Here is an 18416-nt window from a genome sequence, read left to right on the forward strand (position 1 = left end):
GCAACAGAGTAAACAAAGCCTTATATCGCCGCATCAGAACATCGTAGAGACACGGGGGTTGGACCGTTTGACTTGTGACTCGGCGGGTAATCACTAGTGGATGCCATTTTTTTCCCTAGCAACCAAATGCAGTACCCTAGCAACAGAGTAAACAAAGCCTTATATCTCCGCATCAGAACATCGTAGAGACACGGGGGTTGGACCGTTTGACTCGTGACTCGGAGGGTAATCACTAGTGGATGCCATTTTTTCCCCTAGCAACCAAATACAGTACCCTAGCAACAGAGTAAACAAAGCCTTATATATCCGCATCAGAACATCGTAGAGACACGGGGGTTGGACCGTTTGACTTGTGACTCGGCGGGTAATCACTAGTGGATGCAATTTTTTTCCCTAGCAACCAAATACAGTACCCTAGCAACAGAGTAAACAAAGCCTTATATCTTCGCATCAGAACATCGTAGAGACACGGGGATTGGACCGTTTGACTTGTGACTCGGCGGGTAATCACTAATGGATGCCAATTTTTTCCCTAGCAACCAAATACAGTACCCTAGCAACAGAGTAAACAAAGCCTTATATCTCCGCATCAGAACATTGTAGAGACACGGGGGTTGGACCGTTTGACTCGTGACTCGGAGGGTAATAACTAGTGGATCCCAATTTTTTCCCTAGCAACCAAATACAGTACCCTAGCAACAGAGTAAACAAAGCCTTATATCTCTGCATCAGAACATCGTAGAGACACGGGGGTTGGACCGTTTGACTCGTGACTCGGAGGGTAGTCAGTTGTGGATGCCATTTTCCCCCCTAGCAACCAAATACAGTACCCTAGCAACAGAGTAAACAAAGCCTTATATCTCCGCATCAGAACATCGTAGAGACACGGGGGTTGGACCGTTTGACTCGTGACTCGGAGGGTAATCACTAGTGGATGCCATTTTTTCCCTAGCACCCAAATCCAGTACCCTAGCAACAGAGTAAACAAAGCCTTATATCTCCGTATCAGAACATCGTAGAGACACGGGGGTTGGACCGTTTGACTTGTGACTCGGCGGGTAATCACTAGTGTATGCCATTTCTTTCCCTAGCAACCAAATACAGTACCCTAGCAACAGAGTAAACAAAGCCTTATATCTCCGCATCAGAACATCGTAGAGACATGGGGGTTGGACCGTTTGACTCGTGACTCGGAGGGTAATCACTAGTGGATGGCAATTTTTTCCCTAGCAACCAAATACAGTACCCTAGCAACCGGAAAAACACAGCCTTATATCTCCGCATCAGAACATCGTAGAGACACGGGGGTTGGATCGTTTTACTTTTGGCTTGGAATATAATCATATATGGTCCCCAGAATTTTGCCACGGCAAGCACCACTCACATTTTCTTCAGGAAATGTACCTATCTAGTTATGTTGGCTTGACAAAGCCAACATACTGTTATTGTAGTTAAACTTATTATTATTATTATTATTATTATTATTTTTCTTCTGAGACTAAATTTCTGCAGCTAACTCGTCCGACAGCTTTCAAGCTACATCCACCAAATTTTCCACGGACATTCTAACTGGTCTGAAGAAGTGTGCTATGACTTTTTGAAGGGATCCGACTTACAGAATTCCTAAAACGGGAAATAAAAATTCCGAAAGTCCCATTGACTTAACATTGGACAAACTTTGACGGGTTCTAGCTGCGAGCGAGAATTTTGTAGAAACTTGTGGCTTACCACATTTGAAGAGGCTGGCAGGCACTGTGAGAACATACCTCACATTGGGGTGTAAGTTTCACCCCTGGGGTGTAAGAGGCCCCCAAAATTCCCCATTGACTTATAACGGGACAGGAAACACGCCCATATAAGGGAATAAAACGTTCCAGATGGAATATCTTCGCTTTACAGTGTCATAGAGACATGGGGGTGGGCTCATTTTACTCAGGCATCCAATCAGTCTCTCAAGATCGTCCCATAGCTATTAAGCCACGCCCCTAGCAACCATTTTTGGGCACCCTAGCAACATCTCCCATAGACTGCCATTATAAAATGCCCAGATGGATATCTTTGCAGCACAGTGTCACAGAGACATGGGGGTGGGCTCATTTTACTCAGGCATCCAATCAGTCTCTAAGGATTCTTATTGAGGTATTAAGCCACGCCCCTAGCAACCAAATATGAGCACCCTAGCAACATAGTAAACAAAGCCTTATATCTCTGGATCCGAACATCATAGAGACATGGGGGTTGGGTCTTTTGGTCATGTTAGCTTCATGCTAACTTCATGCTAAGTCATACTAGCTTCATGCTAGTTTCATGCTAGCTTTATGCTAATTTCATAATAAATCTTGCTAACTTCATGCTTATTCATGTTAGCATCATGCTAGCTTCATGCTAAATCATGTTAGCATCATGCTAGCTTCATGCTAATTCATGTTAGCATCATGCTAGCTTCATGCTAATTCATGTTAGCATCATGCTAACTTCATGTTAATTCATGTTAGCATCATGCTAGCTTCATGCTAATTCATGTTAGCATCATGCTAGCTTCATGCTAATTCATGTTAGCATCATGCTAGCTTCATGCTAATTCATGTTAGCATCATGCTAGCTTCATGCTAATTCATGTTAGCATCATGCTAGCTTCATGGTAATTCATGTTAGCATCATGCTAGCTTCATGGTAATTCATGTTAGCATCATGCTAGCTTCATGCAAATTCATTTTAGCATCATGCTAGCTTCATGCTAATTCATGTTAGCATCATGCTAGCTTCATGCTAATTCATCTTAGCATCATGCTAGCTTCATGCTAATTCATGTTAGCATCATGCTAGCTTCATGCTAATTCATGTTAGCATCATGCTAGCTTCATGCTAATTCATGTTAGCATCATGCTACCTTCATGCTAATTCATGTTAGCATCATGCTAGCTTCATGCTAATTCATGTTAGCATCATGCTAGCTCCATGCTAATTCATGTTAGCATCATGCTAGCTTCATGCTAATTCATGTTAGCATCATGCTAGCTTCATTCTAATTCATGTTAGCATAATGCTAGCTTCATGCTATTTCATGTTAGCATCATGCTAGCTTCATGCTAATCATGCTTACTTGATGTTAGCTTCATGCTAATCGTGTTAGCTTCATGCTAGCTTCATGCTAATTCATGTTAGCATCATGCTAGCTTTATGCTATTTCATGTTAGCATCATGCTAGCTTCATGCTAATCATGCTAACTTGATGCTAGCTTCATGCTAATCATGTTAGCTTCATGCTAGCTTCAGGCTAATCATGCTAGCTTCATGTTAAATCAGACTAGCTTCATACTTAAACATACTAACAGCCAGATGGTCTACTAAACTAAACTTCTGTCAAACCGTTTTAAACGTTCAGGCCAGGCTTTGTCAAGCCAACATAAAGTTTGTCAACAAACTTTTCTATCTAGTTATTATTATATTTTATTCTTACATCTGCACGTTTTTTCGGCACCTAACTCGTCCCGCACGGTTTGTCGTAGACCCATGAAAGAGGGCTCAAATCGACCGGCTTATTGAGGAGAGGTGTGCTATGACTTTTATAAGCGATCGGGTGCAGGATTTCCGAAAGGGGGGCGAAAAACCACCCGAAAAATCCCATTGACTTAACATTGCGCCCAACTTTGACGAGTCATAGCTCCGCTCGAGGATTTTGTAGAAACATGTGGGTTACAACATTTGAAGAGGGTGGTAGACTCTGTAAGAACATACATCACATTGGGGTGTAAGTTGTACCCCTGGGGTGTAAGAGGCGCCCAAAAGTGCCCCAATGAAAAGTCAATGGGGGAAAATCCCATAGACTTAACATTGCAAAAACTTTGACGGGTCATAGGTACGAGTGAGGATTCCTTAGAAACATGTGGGTTACATTATTTGAAGAGGGTGGTAGACTCTGTAAGAACATGGATCACAATGGGGTGTAAGTTGTACCCCTGGGGTGTAAGAGGCACCCGAAATTTCCCTTGACTTATAATGGGGCAGGAAACATGCCCATATAAGGGAATAAAAAAGTTCCAGATGGGATATCTTTGCTTTACAATGTCGTAGAGACACGGGGGTGGGCTCATTTTACTCAGACATCCAATCAGTCCATCAGGATATTCCCAAAGCTTTTAAGCCACGCCCCTAGCAACCACTTTTGAGCACCCTAGCAACATAAAATTCAAACAGTTATATCTCGGCATCAGAACATCGTAGAGACACGGGGGTTGGACCGTTTGACTCGTGACTCAGAGTGTAATCATTATGGGATGCCAATTTTTTCCCTAGCAACCAAATACAGTACCCTAGCAACAGAGTAAACAAAGCCTTATATCTCCGCATCAGAACGTCGTAGAGACACGGGGGTTGGACCGTTTGACTCGTGACTCGGAGTGTAATCATTATGGGATGCCAATTTTTTCCCTAGCAACCAAATACAGTACCCTAGCAACAGAGTAAACAAAGCCTTATATCTCCGCATCAGAACATCGTAGAGACACGGGGGTTGATCCGTTTGACTTGTGACTTGTAGTGTAATCACCAGTGGATGCCAATTCCCCCCCTAGCAACCAAATACAGTACCCTAGCAACAGTGTAAACAAAGCCTTATATCTCCGCAGCAGAACATGGTAGAGACACGGGGGTTGGACCGTTTTACTTGTGACTCTGCATGTAATCACGAGTGGATGCCAATTTCTTCCCTAGCAACCAAATACAGTACCCTAGCAACAGAGTAAACAAAGCCTTATATCTCTGCATCAGAACATCCTAGAGACACGGGGGTTGGACCGTTTGACTTGTGACTCAGAGTGTAATGACTATGGGACGCCAATTTTTTCCCTAGCAACCAAATACAGTACCCTAGCAACAGAGTAAACAAAGCCTTATATCTCCGCATCAGAACATCGTAGAGACACGGGGGTTGGACCGCTTGACCTGTGACTCAGTGTGTAATCACTATGGGATGCCACATTTTTCCCTAGCAACCAAATACAGTACCCTAGCAACAGAGTAAACAAAGCCTTATATCTCCGCATCAGAACATCGTAGAGACACGGGGGTTGGACCGTTTGACTCGTGACTCGGAGGGTAATCACTAGTGGATGCCATTTTTTTCCCTAGCAACCAAATACAGTACCCTAGCAACAGAGTAAACAAAGCCTTATATCTCCGCATCAGAACATTGTACAGACACGGGGGTTGGACCGTTTGACTTGTGACTCGGCAGGTAATCACTAGTGGATGGTAATTTTTTCCCTAGCAACGAAATACAGTACCCTAGCAACCGGATAAACACAGCCTTATATCTCCACATCAGAACATCGTAGAGACACGGGAGTTGGATCGTTTTACTTTTAGCTTGAAGTATAATCATATATGGTCCCCAGAATTTTGCCACGGCAAGCACCACTCACATTTTCTTCAGGAAATGTACCTATCTAGTTATTATTATTATTCTTCCAACCAAATTTCCGCAATTAATACGGCTCGAACCGTTTAACTTAGAAACTTCATTCAAACTCTCAAACGTGCGGACTATTCGGGAATACTGTGCTATGACTTTTATAAGCGATCGGAGGTACGGTCTTCGCCCCAGGGGCGAAAAAGCAGCCGAAAAATCCTATTGACTTAACATGGAGACAAACTTTGACGATTCGTAGCTCAGACCTAGAATTTCACAGAAACTTGTGACTTGCCACATTTGAAGAGGCTGGCAGGCTCTGTAAGAACATACCTCACAATGGGGTGTAAGTTGTACCCCTGGGGTGTAAGAGGCCCCCAAATTTCCCCATAGACTTATAATGGGGCAGGAACCATGCCCATATAAGGAAATAAAAACGTCCCAGATGGGATATCTTTGCAACGCAGTGTCATAGAGACATGGGGGTGGGCTCATTTTACTCAGGCATCCAATCAGTCCCTTAGGATCCTTATTGAGCTATTAAGCCACGCCCCTAGCAACCATTTTGGGCACCCTAGCAACATTTCCCATAGACTGCCATTATAAAATGCCCAAATGGATATCTTTGCAGCACGGTGTCACAGAGACATGGGGGTGGGCTCATTTTACTCAGACATCCAATCAGTCTCTCACCATCCTTATTGAGGTATTAAGCCACGCCCCTAGCAACCACATATGAGCAGCCTAGCAACATAATAAACAAAGCCTTATATCTCTGGATCCGAACATCATAGAGACATGGGGGTTGGGTCTTTGGGTCATATTAGCTTCATGCTAGCTTCATGCTAAGTCATACTAGCTTCATGCTAGTTTCATGCTAGCTTTATGCTAATTTCATAATAAATCTTGCTAATTTAATGCTAAATCATGTTAGCTTAATGTTAAATCTTGTTAGCTTCATGCTAAATCATGCTAGCTTCATGCTAATCATATTAGCATAATGTTAGCTTCATGCTAATCATGCTAGCATCATGCTAGCTTCATGCTTATCATGCTAGTATCATGCTAGCTTCGTGCTAATCATGCTAACATCATGCTAGCTTTGTGCTAACATCATGTTAGCTTCATGCTAATCATGCTAGCATCATGCTAGCTTCATGCTAATCATGCTATCATCATGCTAGCTTCATGTTAATCATGCTAACATCATGCTAGCTTCATGCTAATCATGCTAGCATCATGCTAGCTTCATGCTAATCATGCTAGCATCATGCTAGCTTCATGCTTATCATGCTAGCATCATGCTAATCATGCTAGCATCATGCTAGCTTCATGCTAATCATGCTAGCATCATGCTAGCTTCATGCTAATCATGCTAGCATCATGCTAGCTTCATGCTAATCATGCTAGCATCATGCTAGCTTCATGCTAGCATCATGCTAGCTTCATGCTAATCATGCTAGCATCATGCTAGCTTCATGCTTATCATGCTAGCATCATGCTAATCATGCTAGCATCATGCTAGCTTCATGCTAATCATGCTAGCATCATGCTAGCTTCATGCTAATCATGCTAGCATCATGCTAGCTTCATGCTAATCATGCTAGCATCATGCTAGCTTCATGCTAATCATGCTAGCATCATGCTAGCTTCATGCTAATCATGCTAGCATCATGCTAGCTTCATGTTAATCATGCTAGCATCATGCTAGCATCATGCTAATCATGCTAGCATCATGCTAATCATGCTAACATCATGCTAGCTTCATGCTAATCATGTTAGCATCCTGCTAGCTTCATGCTTATCATGCTAGCATCATGCTAACATCATGCTAATCATGTTAACATCATGCTAGCTTCATGCTAATCATGCTAGCATCATGTTAGCTTCATGTTAATCATGTTAACATCATGCTAGCTTCATGCTAATCATGTTAGCTTCATGCTAATCATGCTAGCATCATGCTAATCATGCTAACATCATGTTAGCTTCATGCTAATCATGCTAGCATCATGGTAGCTTCATGCTAATCATGTTAGCATCATGCTAGCGTCATGTTAATCATGCTAGCATCATGCTAGCTTCAATGCTAGTCATGCTAATCATGTTAACATCATGTTAGCTTCATGCTAAATCATGTTAGCTTCATGCTTAATCATGCTAGCTTCATGATTATTCATGCTAGCTTCATGGTAAATTATGCTAACTTCATGTTAAATCATGCTAGCTTCATGATAAATCATGTTAACTCATGCTATCTTCATATTTCATCATGGTAACTTTTTTAAATCATGCTAGCTTCACACTAAAACATGTCAACAGCCAGGTAAACTGCTAGACTAAATTTCTTTAACATTTCTGTCAATCAACTTTTTTTGCATTTTCATGCACTGGTAATTCCTTGGGAATTGCATATCTAGTTTATTTTTCTTGTTTCGCTAGATGGGACCCTTGTGCCTCGTTTGGGATCGTTTGTGGTCCTTTGGGACTTCGCTAAAAAAACTGTTAAGTGTTAAGTATTAAATGTTGGGCTCTATTGGGGTCCATTAAAATGAGAAAAATCCTGCAATGTTTTCCTCAAAAAACATAATTTCTTCTGGACTGAACAAAGAAAGACATCAACATTTTGGATGACATGGTGGTGAATAAATTATCTGGATTTTTCTTTTAAGAAAATGGAATACTCCTTTAAATATGGGTATTTTTCTTTAAAAAAAGCTGAAATAATTGCATTTTTGTGAAGGAATTTTGTTAGAGGTCAGATTCAGAACGATTATCAAAACATACACAGAGTTTAAAATTAGTAAACTATTTTTTGCTTCACTTTTGTTATAAAGTGTGCCATCTTGTGGATAATCGCGGTATTACAGATTAACATAAGACATCATCAGGAACACGTTTTTTATGCAAATGTTTACTCTCAATTGACAAGATAATTCGTCAATGGCGGAGAAAGCTTTAAATATGGCGGCACGTAGATAACTTCGAATCTCATTGTTTCTTGCATGTCACGAGACACATGGGTTGTTCATGAGGAAAGGTCATGTAGGTGTTGAAGCACCTGAAGTGATCGTAGGAGAACTCCTCTAGAGTGTAGGGTTGAATCTTCTCTCCACTGTCCAGCAGATTCTGATGGGACAAACTTATAGACTCCTTACGTTGGTCCGATGACATTGTGATCAGACTCTGTAAAAACAGTCAATTGAAAGGATAAATGGAGTATTTACTATATGCAGTACTGCTTAAGGAAGTTTTTTTCATGTGTCTTGACCAGGAACAATTTGGAATACCAGGTTATAATGTAATATATAAGTATAATACAGTGATATAAAACCTCACTGACCACAATGTCATATTTTGGCCTGGTAATGGTAGGCAGCACATAGACACAGTCTGCTGGGAAATCTCCTGTTTTCTTTGTTCTGTCATTGACGCCATGAGCCCAACCTGAGGTCATGACCTGTTCTCCTGTGTGATCATCCAGAATGATCAAATCTCCCTTTGAGAAACTCAGGAATGTAGAGTCTTGCCCAGCTAAAAAAATGATAACCACACAGGCATTAATATTTATTTTCATCTGTAAGAACCTAAATCTTATTTTTTTAACTATGCTCACAGACTGTTAAAATAGATTTGTTTCGTTACTTAAAAAAGTAAGTTACCTGGTTTCCTTGAAATGTTGATTTCCCTAAAATATGAATTGAAAATTAGGGCTGTCAAAAGATTAATCATGATTAATCACATACAAAATAAAAGTTTGTGTTTGCATAATATATTTGTATGTGTAATTCTTATGTATATATAAATACACACATAGGCTACATGTATACATTTAAGAAAATGTGTATTGATGTATATTTTATTTATTTATATATTATATAAAATATATCAAAATCTAAATAAATATATCAATGTAAATGGTTCTTAAATACATACATGCGTGTGTGTGTGTGTGTGTATTTATATATACAAAATAATTATACACAGTGCAAACACACATATATTATGCAAAAACAAATTTTTATTTTGTATGCGATTAATCACAATGAATCCTTTGACAGCCCTAGTAAAAATTGTTATGTCAACTAATATTTTTAAGTTGAATTAACTCACAATTTTAAGACAACCAGGTAACTTATGGGGTGTACACACCAAATGCGAATTTAACGATTTGCACGAGTAGACTACATACAAAGTAAATGCAAGGACGCAAATAGATTGCAGGCGATGCAAATGACACAAATTAGGTGGCCTCAATGTGCCTGAAACGCGCTATTCGCCTCAAATTCGAAAATATTCAACTCAAGCGAAAAATTTGCATGACACGACGTTAGATCCCATGAGTAATCTAGATTGAGGAACGCGAGGCTTCGTATGCAAATTCAGCGATTTGCGCAAGTAGATTACATACACTGCAAAGACGCGAAGAGATGTAAACTCGCACGGCGCGATACGAATGACGCCATATGGGCGGTGTGATTGCAGCGAAAACACACGCTATTTACCTTAAACGCTTCTCTGCACAAGTTGAAAATATTTAACTCAAGCGAAACATTACACAAAATTAAACCAACTTTTTTTTACTCACGAAGGTAATGACTGTCCACCATGGCCACCACAAACTTTGATCTTGAACGCAGGCCCTCCAGAAAGGTGACGACCAGATCCCGGATGTCCTCTGCATTGTTGGATGTGAAGGTGTACTCGTCTCCTTTAATGGTGCCCAGAGTGAAGCTCTGTCCCTGCAGCTTTCCTCCTCTGCAATGCAAGAACTATATTACAAAGAAGTCAATATTTACATCCAATAAAGTGGGTTTGGTACATCTACTGCACCTGCTGCTGGAGACCACCGTGATCTCTGGGAAAGAAAGATCCAGAAGAACCTGCTCCTGTTCATCCACAAAATAAACTCCGGTCCAGTTAACTGCCACTATGACATCATTCTTTGGGAGACTAGGCCCTGTGGAGATAACAAATAAAACAGCTTAACCAAATGTCCTACTACTTAAAAGTCCTTATGACAGTGTTTTCCAGCTACCTGAGAATTTGAAGGCCTCGTAGAAGCGTGAAAAAAGTAAAGGCCACCTAAATCGAGCGAAATCCACCACATCCTCCTTAACCCTCTGTGAGTCAAACCTCTTCTGCGTGTAGATTCCCTGTGGAAATGCAACCATCAATATCTTTCGCTCATAATATTGGTCGTCGTCTCAAAGGCAATCACCTCTCCTCTCATTACCTGCTTATAAGCATTACATGTAACTCATCCATTACCACACTACAAGGACAATCTATAACATTGATTGCAACTAGTATTAAACATTCATGACCATCACTTTAGCCTATGAAAGGGAAAGGGTAATTAAAACAGCCCATCCCCCCTTAAGGAAAGAAACCTGATCTATGTTGGTTCCCCAAAGGCTCACCAATCAAATCTTAATGGGATAGTTCACCCAAAAACGAAAACAATGTCATCAATGACCCACCCTCATGTCGTTCCAAACTCATAAGACCTCCGTTCATCTTCAGAATACAGTTTAAGATGTTTTATAATTAGTCAGAGAGCTTGTTGACCCTTCATTGAAAATCTATGTACAGTATACTGTCCATGTCCAGAAAGGCAATAAAAACATCATCAAAGTAGTCCATGTGACATCAGTGGGTCAGTTAGAATGTGTTGAAGCATCAAAAATACATTTTGGTCCAAAATAACAAAAATTTCGACTTTATTCAGCATTGTCTTCTCTTCTGCGTCTGTTCTGAAGCACATGCGCGAGACTAAAGTCATGTGACTGCAGTGACCCGGATGACGTGTTATCCTCAGACATGTTTGCAAAGTTTTACAGCGTGCGTCTCCCTCGAACTGTAAACGAAGCCTGGGAACAAAAAAACCCCCAGCTGGGGCGCACCAGATAACACGTCAGCTGCGTCATACGTCATCCGCATCACTGCAGTCACGTCACTTTAGTCTAGCGCATGCGCTTCACAACAGCCGCGGAAGAGAAGACAATGCTGAATAAAGTCGTAATTTTTGTTATTTTTGGACGTGAATGTATTTTCGATGCTTCAACACATTCCAACTGACCCACTGATGTCAAATGGACTACTTTGATGATGTTTTTATTACCTTTCTGGACATGGACAATATATTGTACGTAGATTTTCAATGGAGGGTCAGAAAGCTCTCGGACTAAATCGAAAACATCTTAAACTGTGTTTCGAAGATGAACGGAGGTCTTACGAGTTTGAAACGTCATGAGGATGAGTCAATAATGACATTATTTTCATTTTTGGGTGAACTATCCCTTTAACCTTTTATCCTCCCAAAATATAGATTAGTGTATCATGTTTTATCAATGGCTAATTCGAAAAGTGCTGGCCTCCGTACAAAATATGCTGTTATAGCTTTTTGTTGGCCTAACTGGTAGAGCAATGCAAAGGTCATGGGTTTAAAGGAGCATTTCACCCGTAGAAACAATCTTTATTGAAAGTGTGTCATATTTGTAGTTGAAATGTAACATACATTTAGAATTTAGTGCCTATTTGTCTGAGAAAAGGGGTGTTTGTAGTCTCACCCCCTCAACAAAGATATTGGACCTTCTTTCAATGATGCAAGATGATGATTTTTACATCATTGAAAGAAGGAAGTGCAACACTGAAATCTGTATTTCTCCTGTCTCAGTGGCAACTGAGGAAATGATGCATGACCATTCAAAAACATGACTGGGGTTCTAATTATACAAAGCTTAATGCAAATGGGTGAAGTGTCCCTTTAATCTCGGCGAAAATACACACACACATTGATACAATCTATATATATATAATTTGAAAACCTTTTTTAGAGCTGCAGTGATACTTAGGGCCCATTTCTCCACAGTCTTGGAGGCTGTAATTTCTCTATCTGGTATATAGGACGAAATTAGGCTAATAAGGCGATCCTGTAGTATCTCTGACCCATAGTCCACGTAATACTGCTGAGATGCCAGCTCGGCCAGATCCTCCTCCTAGGATGATAAAGGTCGTACACATTTACACACCCGATTCACACTAGTGACTTCACAGAGCCATGTTGAATACAAATGCACACGTTCTCACCCTATCACAGCGGTACTCCCCGAATTTCACCCCACGCACAATTTGCTGGTAGATGAGGTTGGTGGCCACACTGTCCTCAGCGGGGTTGTGCCAAGGCGTGAAGATTTCCTTTCTGAAGAAGAGCCTCCAAGGGGCGTTTCGCTCCTGTGCGCCTTGTTCTTTAGCATACTGCTCACACTGCGACACAGCATCCATCACATGGTCCTTTCCACTGCCCAAAGATGACACCTGTGAATGATACATACACATTTTGGGGGTCTTAAAGGAATAGTTCACCCAAAAATGAAAACGATGTCATCAATGACTCACCGTCATGTCGTTCCAAACTCGTAAGACCTCCGTTCATCTTCGTAACACAGTTTAAGATGTTTTATATTTAGTCCGAGAGCTTGTTGCCCCTTCATTAAAAATCTACGTATGGTATACTGTCCATGTCCAGAAAGGTAATAAAAACATCATCAAAGTAGTCCATGTGACATCAGTGGGTCAGTTTGAATGTGTTGAAGCATGGAAAATACATTTTGGTCCAAAAATAACAAAAACTACGACTTTATTCAGCATTGTCCTCTCCTCCGCGTCTGCCGTGAAGCGCATGCGCGAGACCAAAGTCACGTGACCGCAGTGACGCGACTGACGTGTTATCTGGTGCGCCCCAGCTGTTTTTTTTTGCACCCGCGTTTAGTTTACAATCTGAGGGAGACGCACGCTTTAAGTTTGAAAAAAAAACTTTGCAAACATGTCTGAGGATAACACGTCATCCGCGTCACTGAAGTTACGTGACTTTAGTCTCGCGCATGTGCTTCACAACAGACGCGGAAGAGAATAAAGTCGTAATTTTTGTTATTTTTGGACAAAAAAATTTGCATCGCACACCTGAAGTTGATAGGTGCGTAGGATAAGAAGACAAAAAGTAGTGTGCGGGAATTGCTTTTTGTGTATGTTATTTTTGGACCAAAAAGCGCTTTCGATGCTCCAACACATTCTAACTGACCCACTGATGTCACATGGACTACTTTGATGATGTTTTTATTACCTTTCTGGACATGAGCAGTATACCGTACGTAGATTTTCAATAAAGGGTCAACAAGCTCTCGACTAAATCCAAAACATCCTAAACTGCGCTCCGAAGACGAGCGGATGTCCCACAAGTCTGCAACGACATGAGGGTGAGTCACCAATGACATCATTTTCATTTTTGGGTGAACTATCCCTCCAAATTGTACCAAATATGTGACATCATCTGTGAAATGTAGGCTTAAGTCTTATAATCTTATTATGATTATCAAAGTTGGATTTTAGTCATTGATTACACATTGATTTCAATATTTGACGTGACTTTACTCAGTCAGTGTTAAAGACATCAAGGTTATATTTTTAAAGAATGTTCTTTACATTACGTAGGATGATTTTATGTAGCATAAAGTGAATGAATTAAGATGGGTTTATCAAACCTTATCAAAGAGAGCGATGTATAAGGAGAAGCCAAAGCGATCCTTCAAGCCAATTTTGTCTGACAAAGCATTGCAGAGCTCCTCAGCCGTAGTGGCAGAGTCTGTAAGCAGGGTCTTTGTGGTGCCATCCATGAAAGTCACAGGCAGTATGATGGGCTTTTTTGATTTAGTGGCCTGCAAGGGGAAAGCCAGATAATTCATTTTTCTGCTCAATTCTTTTTCCAGTAAGGTCTAATGGGATTTGCGGGCTGCACTGAAAATACCTGTAGCTCGAGCCAGGAAGGAGGCTGTGTTCTTGTTTTATTCACAAATGTTCTTCTTAATCTCTCCTCACAATAAGGAGCGTACCCAGGTGGCCCGCTGTTAATGAATGTCCGCAGATACTTAAAAAACAGATAAATGTGATCAAGAATGAGCCACACTCGCACTAAATAATTTGTTTTGGTTTAAATAAACTGTTTTTTACCTTAACAAATTTTTCAGACGGAGCAAAGCAGCCGACACAGAGCGACAGGAGAATCCAGCCTCGGGCGTGACTGGTTTTGGATGAGTTCTGGGTCAGCTGTTTACATATCTGACAGTAGATCTCATCTCTGAAAAAAAAGAAATTAACACAAAATTGAAATCGTACAATATACAGATTGGTATGCAGTGTACAGCACAACAGTACAAATATAATAACCTGAGGGTGGGACGTAAAATGCCATTGCCAATAATAAAGTGGAGTTTTTCTAAATTAGATGTGGGTCTGTCTTCCAGCATGCTGTTTCCTTGTAGGATGTAATCGTTGTCTGTCAGTCTTCTGGTCACCTAAGGAATAGTGTACCATCACAAAAAAGAACGGCAAAAACTAATAAATGTGATCCTGTCTGAATCCAAGCTAAAGTCTCGCAATTTTAGTCATTGAATTTAATATAGCCAATATTAAAGATATCAAGGTTTATCCCAAAGCCTTCTGCCTGTAAATGTAATGTAAATGCTTAAATTGAATGTATGGTGCGTTAAAGGGGACAGAGAATGAAAAACCATTTTTGCCTTGTCTTTGTTGAATAATGGTAGTCTACCCGCATTCACGAACATACAAAAAGTGCTAAACATGCTAAACATCTCAGTCTCATAGAAATTCCTCTTTTAGAAATGTCAGCCAGAAAACGGCCCAATCTGAAAAACTGATGCTTATGACATTTCCCTGCCCCTCCACTTTAAAATAATTGGCTACATTTTTTGAGTGGCAGCAAAGTCAGCCAATCAGTAATGAGATTGCAAGTTAAGCCAGTAGGGGGAGCCAAATAGGTGCAAAACCACTTGTTTAAATCTCCCACCCTAATAGAGCTATCTGAGAGAGGTTTTTAGGAAGCTTCTAAGGCATTACAGACCCAAACAAAACATTTTTTGCCTACATGTCACATCACAGAACAAGGATAAATTCCCCGTTCAATCATTCTATGTCACCTTTAAGGTGCATTAAAAGGAAATTTTACAGAAAAGTACAGAAAAAGTGTAGTTACCTCCTCAGTAATCTTCGATTTTTTCTTAAGTGTGAGTGACACCAGCTTATGCCGAACACTGTTTCTCTTCTGGATGTCACTGGTGGAACTCTGGGATCAATAATACAAAGCTTTTATACAGTACATATTATACCATACATGACACAAAACTATTAATCCTTCTTCTTACTTTCACTACGAAATCGTGTTTCTCACCTCCTCATCCACTTGCAGGGCCAGCAGCTCTTTTTTGTAGGTCCTCTTTCCTAACGTCTCATAGATCTTGGTCATAACTGGAATTTTCTCACTGCCATCACTAATACTGATATGGTATTTGGGTTCAGCAAGATCTCCCATAAACCTCAACACTGTGATCCACACAGCCAGAGCAGCCTACAGAAAATCATTACTTTCTGTCAGCAATCTATATTAAAGGGGACATTTCACAAGTCTTTGGTGTCCCCAGAATATGTATGTGAATTTCTTACTCTATAGCTCAAAATACCATATAGATCATTTATAATAGCATGTTAAAATTGCCACTTTGTAGGTATGTGCCGTTCTTGGGTATGTCCTTTTATATGCAAATAAGCTGATATTTGCACTAAATGACAGTGCTGTGGTTGGATAGTGCAAAATAAAGGGTGGTATTATCCCCTTCACAAGCGGAGCTAAATTTCAATGACCTATTTTTTCACATGCTTGCAGAGAATGGTTTACCAAAACTAAGTTACTGGGTTGATCTTTTTCACATTTTCAGGTTGATAGAAGCATTCGGGAACCGATTATAGCACTTAAACATGGAAAAAGTCAGATTTCTGAGAATTGTCCCCTTTAAATAATGGACACTCATCAAACCTGTGTGAGATAATGTGAATGATATTTGAATTTAACTGGGTTAAAGACACTTACTAGCTGATCTCCTTCATCCTCATGAAATAGCAGAGGTTGTTTCAGTGGCCGGCGCATGTATGTATACGTGGCATTTCCCTGAAAGTACGTTGCAGCAAACTTCACAAAGGTATACTCTGATAGGTCTTCCTCTTCATCATCGGGTAGCAGAAGAGCCTTATCAATGACATCTTCCCCAAACTTTGTTGTCACATTCTCTAGATCCTGTTCAATCAAAACCAAGGCAAACCGAATTAACGCAGTACATCTACTGAAGTTTTCTTGTCTTAGGTCTTTTAAAGGCGGGGTGCATGATCTCTGAAAGCCAATGTCGACATTTGAAATCCCCTAAACAAGCACGCCCCACCCCAATAGAATCTGGACCTTCTTTTGATAGACCCATACATACGCAACCCAGGCAACGATGTCGGTTAGTAGACACGCCCCTTACTGCTGATTGGCTACAAGTGTGATATGGTTCTCAGCCCGACTCCCTTTTCCAAAGTGTTTTTCAAAAATCATGCACCTCGCCTTTAAGTTGATCTCCCAGCCAAACCAGTTGAAAAGTGGAAGACCAGCTTAGACCAGCAAACTTGAATTGACTGGTTTAAGTCAGGTTTTTTGCAGACTTATATATCACGAAGTCACGCACCTCAAAGCCCTCTGGAGCTTCACCCTCCAGGTTGGGGAAGGAGTTGGCATTGCCCAGGAAGCCGAACATCTTGTCCACCATATCGGAGTCGTTGACCGGTTCCTGTTTCTCTCTCTCCATCTGCTCCAGCATCTCTTTTTTCCTGCGGGTCTCATCTCGCTCTGCCTGCTCTCTCTCCTCCTGCTCTCGGTCGAGCTGTGCCAGACGCTCCCGGTGCTTCCTCTCAGCTTCTGCCCGAGCCCTGCGTGCCGTCATCTGGTTCCTCAAGCGCTCCTCTTCAGCCAACCGCTGTCTTTCAGCATCTAACCGGAGTTCCCTCTGCACAGATAGACCGAATTGTACATTTATTCAGAGAAAGAAATAAGTCAAGATAGGGCATTATGTTGTTTAATGCAGTTAGTTCAAGAGATATAAAGAGATTTCATTTAAAATCTTAAGGTTATACGCCTTCAAAAGGGATTAAAGGTAAGTAGGCCTAAGGCTGGGGACCTTGATAGACATTAGATTTAGTCAGAGATTTTGAAAAAAATAAAACTTTTATAAAATAACAGCACACTCTTAAACATAAAGGTGCTACAAAAATTGAAAAATTAATAATCCTCCAAGATTATTTAAGAATTTTTTGTCAAAACTTTATTTTTAGGTGTAACATAACAAGGAGTGTTCCTGTAGCTCAATTTGTAGAGAATGGTGTTAGCAGTGCAAAAGGTCACGGTTTCAATTTGCGGAGAACATGAAAAAAATCCAGATAATTTACTCACCACCATGTCATCCAAAATGTTGATGTCTTTCTTTGCGTAACGATTGCCATTTTTGACAAGAAAAAAAAGCACTTTTAAACTACAACTTCTCTTCTATCCCCTGTCCTGTGATGCGCCAGTGCGACCTCACGCAATACATCATCACGTAAAAAGGTCAGGGATGACGTATCGAAACTACGCCCCAGTGTTTACAAGTGTGAAGAAAGAGGACCGTTCCGACGCTGTTATATGTGGAATGATACTAATTAATGTCTTTGTGTCAGTTTATTGTTTAAAATGGTCCGCAAATGTGCGTTTTATATATGTAACAGGTGACCTTTCCACGGCATTACACAATTATGTGAGGTCGCGCTGGCGCGTCACAGGACCGGAGATAGATGAGAAGTTGTGGTTTAAAAGTGCATGTTTTAAATTTTTCTTGTCAAAAATGACAATCGTTTGGGTAGATAAGACCCTTATGCCTCGTTTGGGATCGTTTAGAGTCTTTTGAAACTCCGTTGAAACTGCAATTTTAAACTGCATTAAAACGGTTAAGTGTTGGGGTCCATTAAAGTCCATTAAAATGAGAAAAATCCTGGAATGTTTTCCTCAAAAAACATCTTTTCTTCTCGACTGAACAAAGAAAGACATCAACATTTTGGATGACATGGTGGTGAGTAAATTATCTGGATT

General features: G+C 40.6%; 1 protein-coding gene across 2 annotated transcripts in view; it reads right to left on the minus strand.

Annotated features, from left to right (window-relative positions):
• The window catches only part of myo7ab (myosin VIIAb), an 87066-nt gene that overhangs the window by 42403 nt on the left and 26247 nt on the right, over positions 1–18416 (minus strand). For both annotated transcript variants that reach the window (XM_055179766.2, XM_055179765.2), the window contains 15 exons: positions 16984–17301; positions 16353–16556; positions 15657–15833; positions 15462–15551; positions 14636–14763; positions 14420–14546; positions 14217–14336; positions 13954–14127; positions 12503–12730; positions 12241–12411; positions 10449–10566; positions 10244–10370; positions 9999–10168; positions 8754–8944; positions 8472–8596 (listed from right to left, as the gene is read on the minus strand). In XM_055179766.2, the coding sequence (XP_055035741.2) occupies positions 8472–8596; positions 8754–8944; positions 9999–10168; positions 10244–10370; positions 10449–10566; positions 12241–12411; positions 12503–12730; positions 13954–14127; positions 14217–14336; positions 14420–14546; positions 14636–14763; positions 15462–15551; positions 15657–15833; positions 16353–16556; positions 16984–17301 (2468 nt within the window). The remainder of the gene's footprint in view (positions 1–8471; positions 8597–8753; positions 8945–9998; positions 10169–10243; positions 10371–10448; positions 10567–12240; positions 12412–12502; positions 12731–13953; positions 14128–14216; positions 14337–14419; positions 14547–14635; positions 14764–15461; positions 15552–15656; positions 15834–16352; positions 16557–16983; positions 17302–18416) is intronic.

This window comes from Misgurnus anguillicaudatus, chromosome 9 (assembly GCF_027580225.2).
Source record: "Misgurnus anguillicaudatus chromosome 9, ASM2758022v2, whole genome shotgun sequence".
Lineage (NCBI taxonomy): Eukaryota > Metazoa > Chordata > Actinopteri > Cypriniformes > Cobitidae > Misgurnus > Misgurnus anguillicaudatus.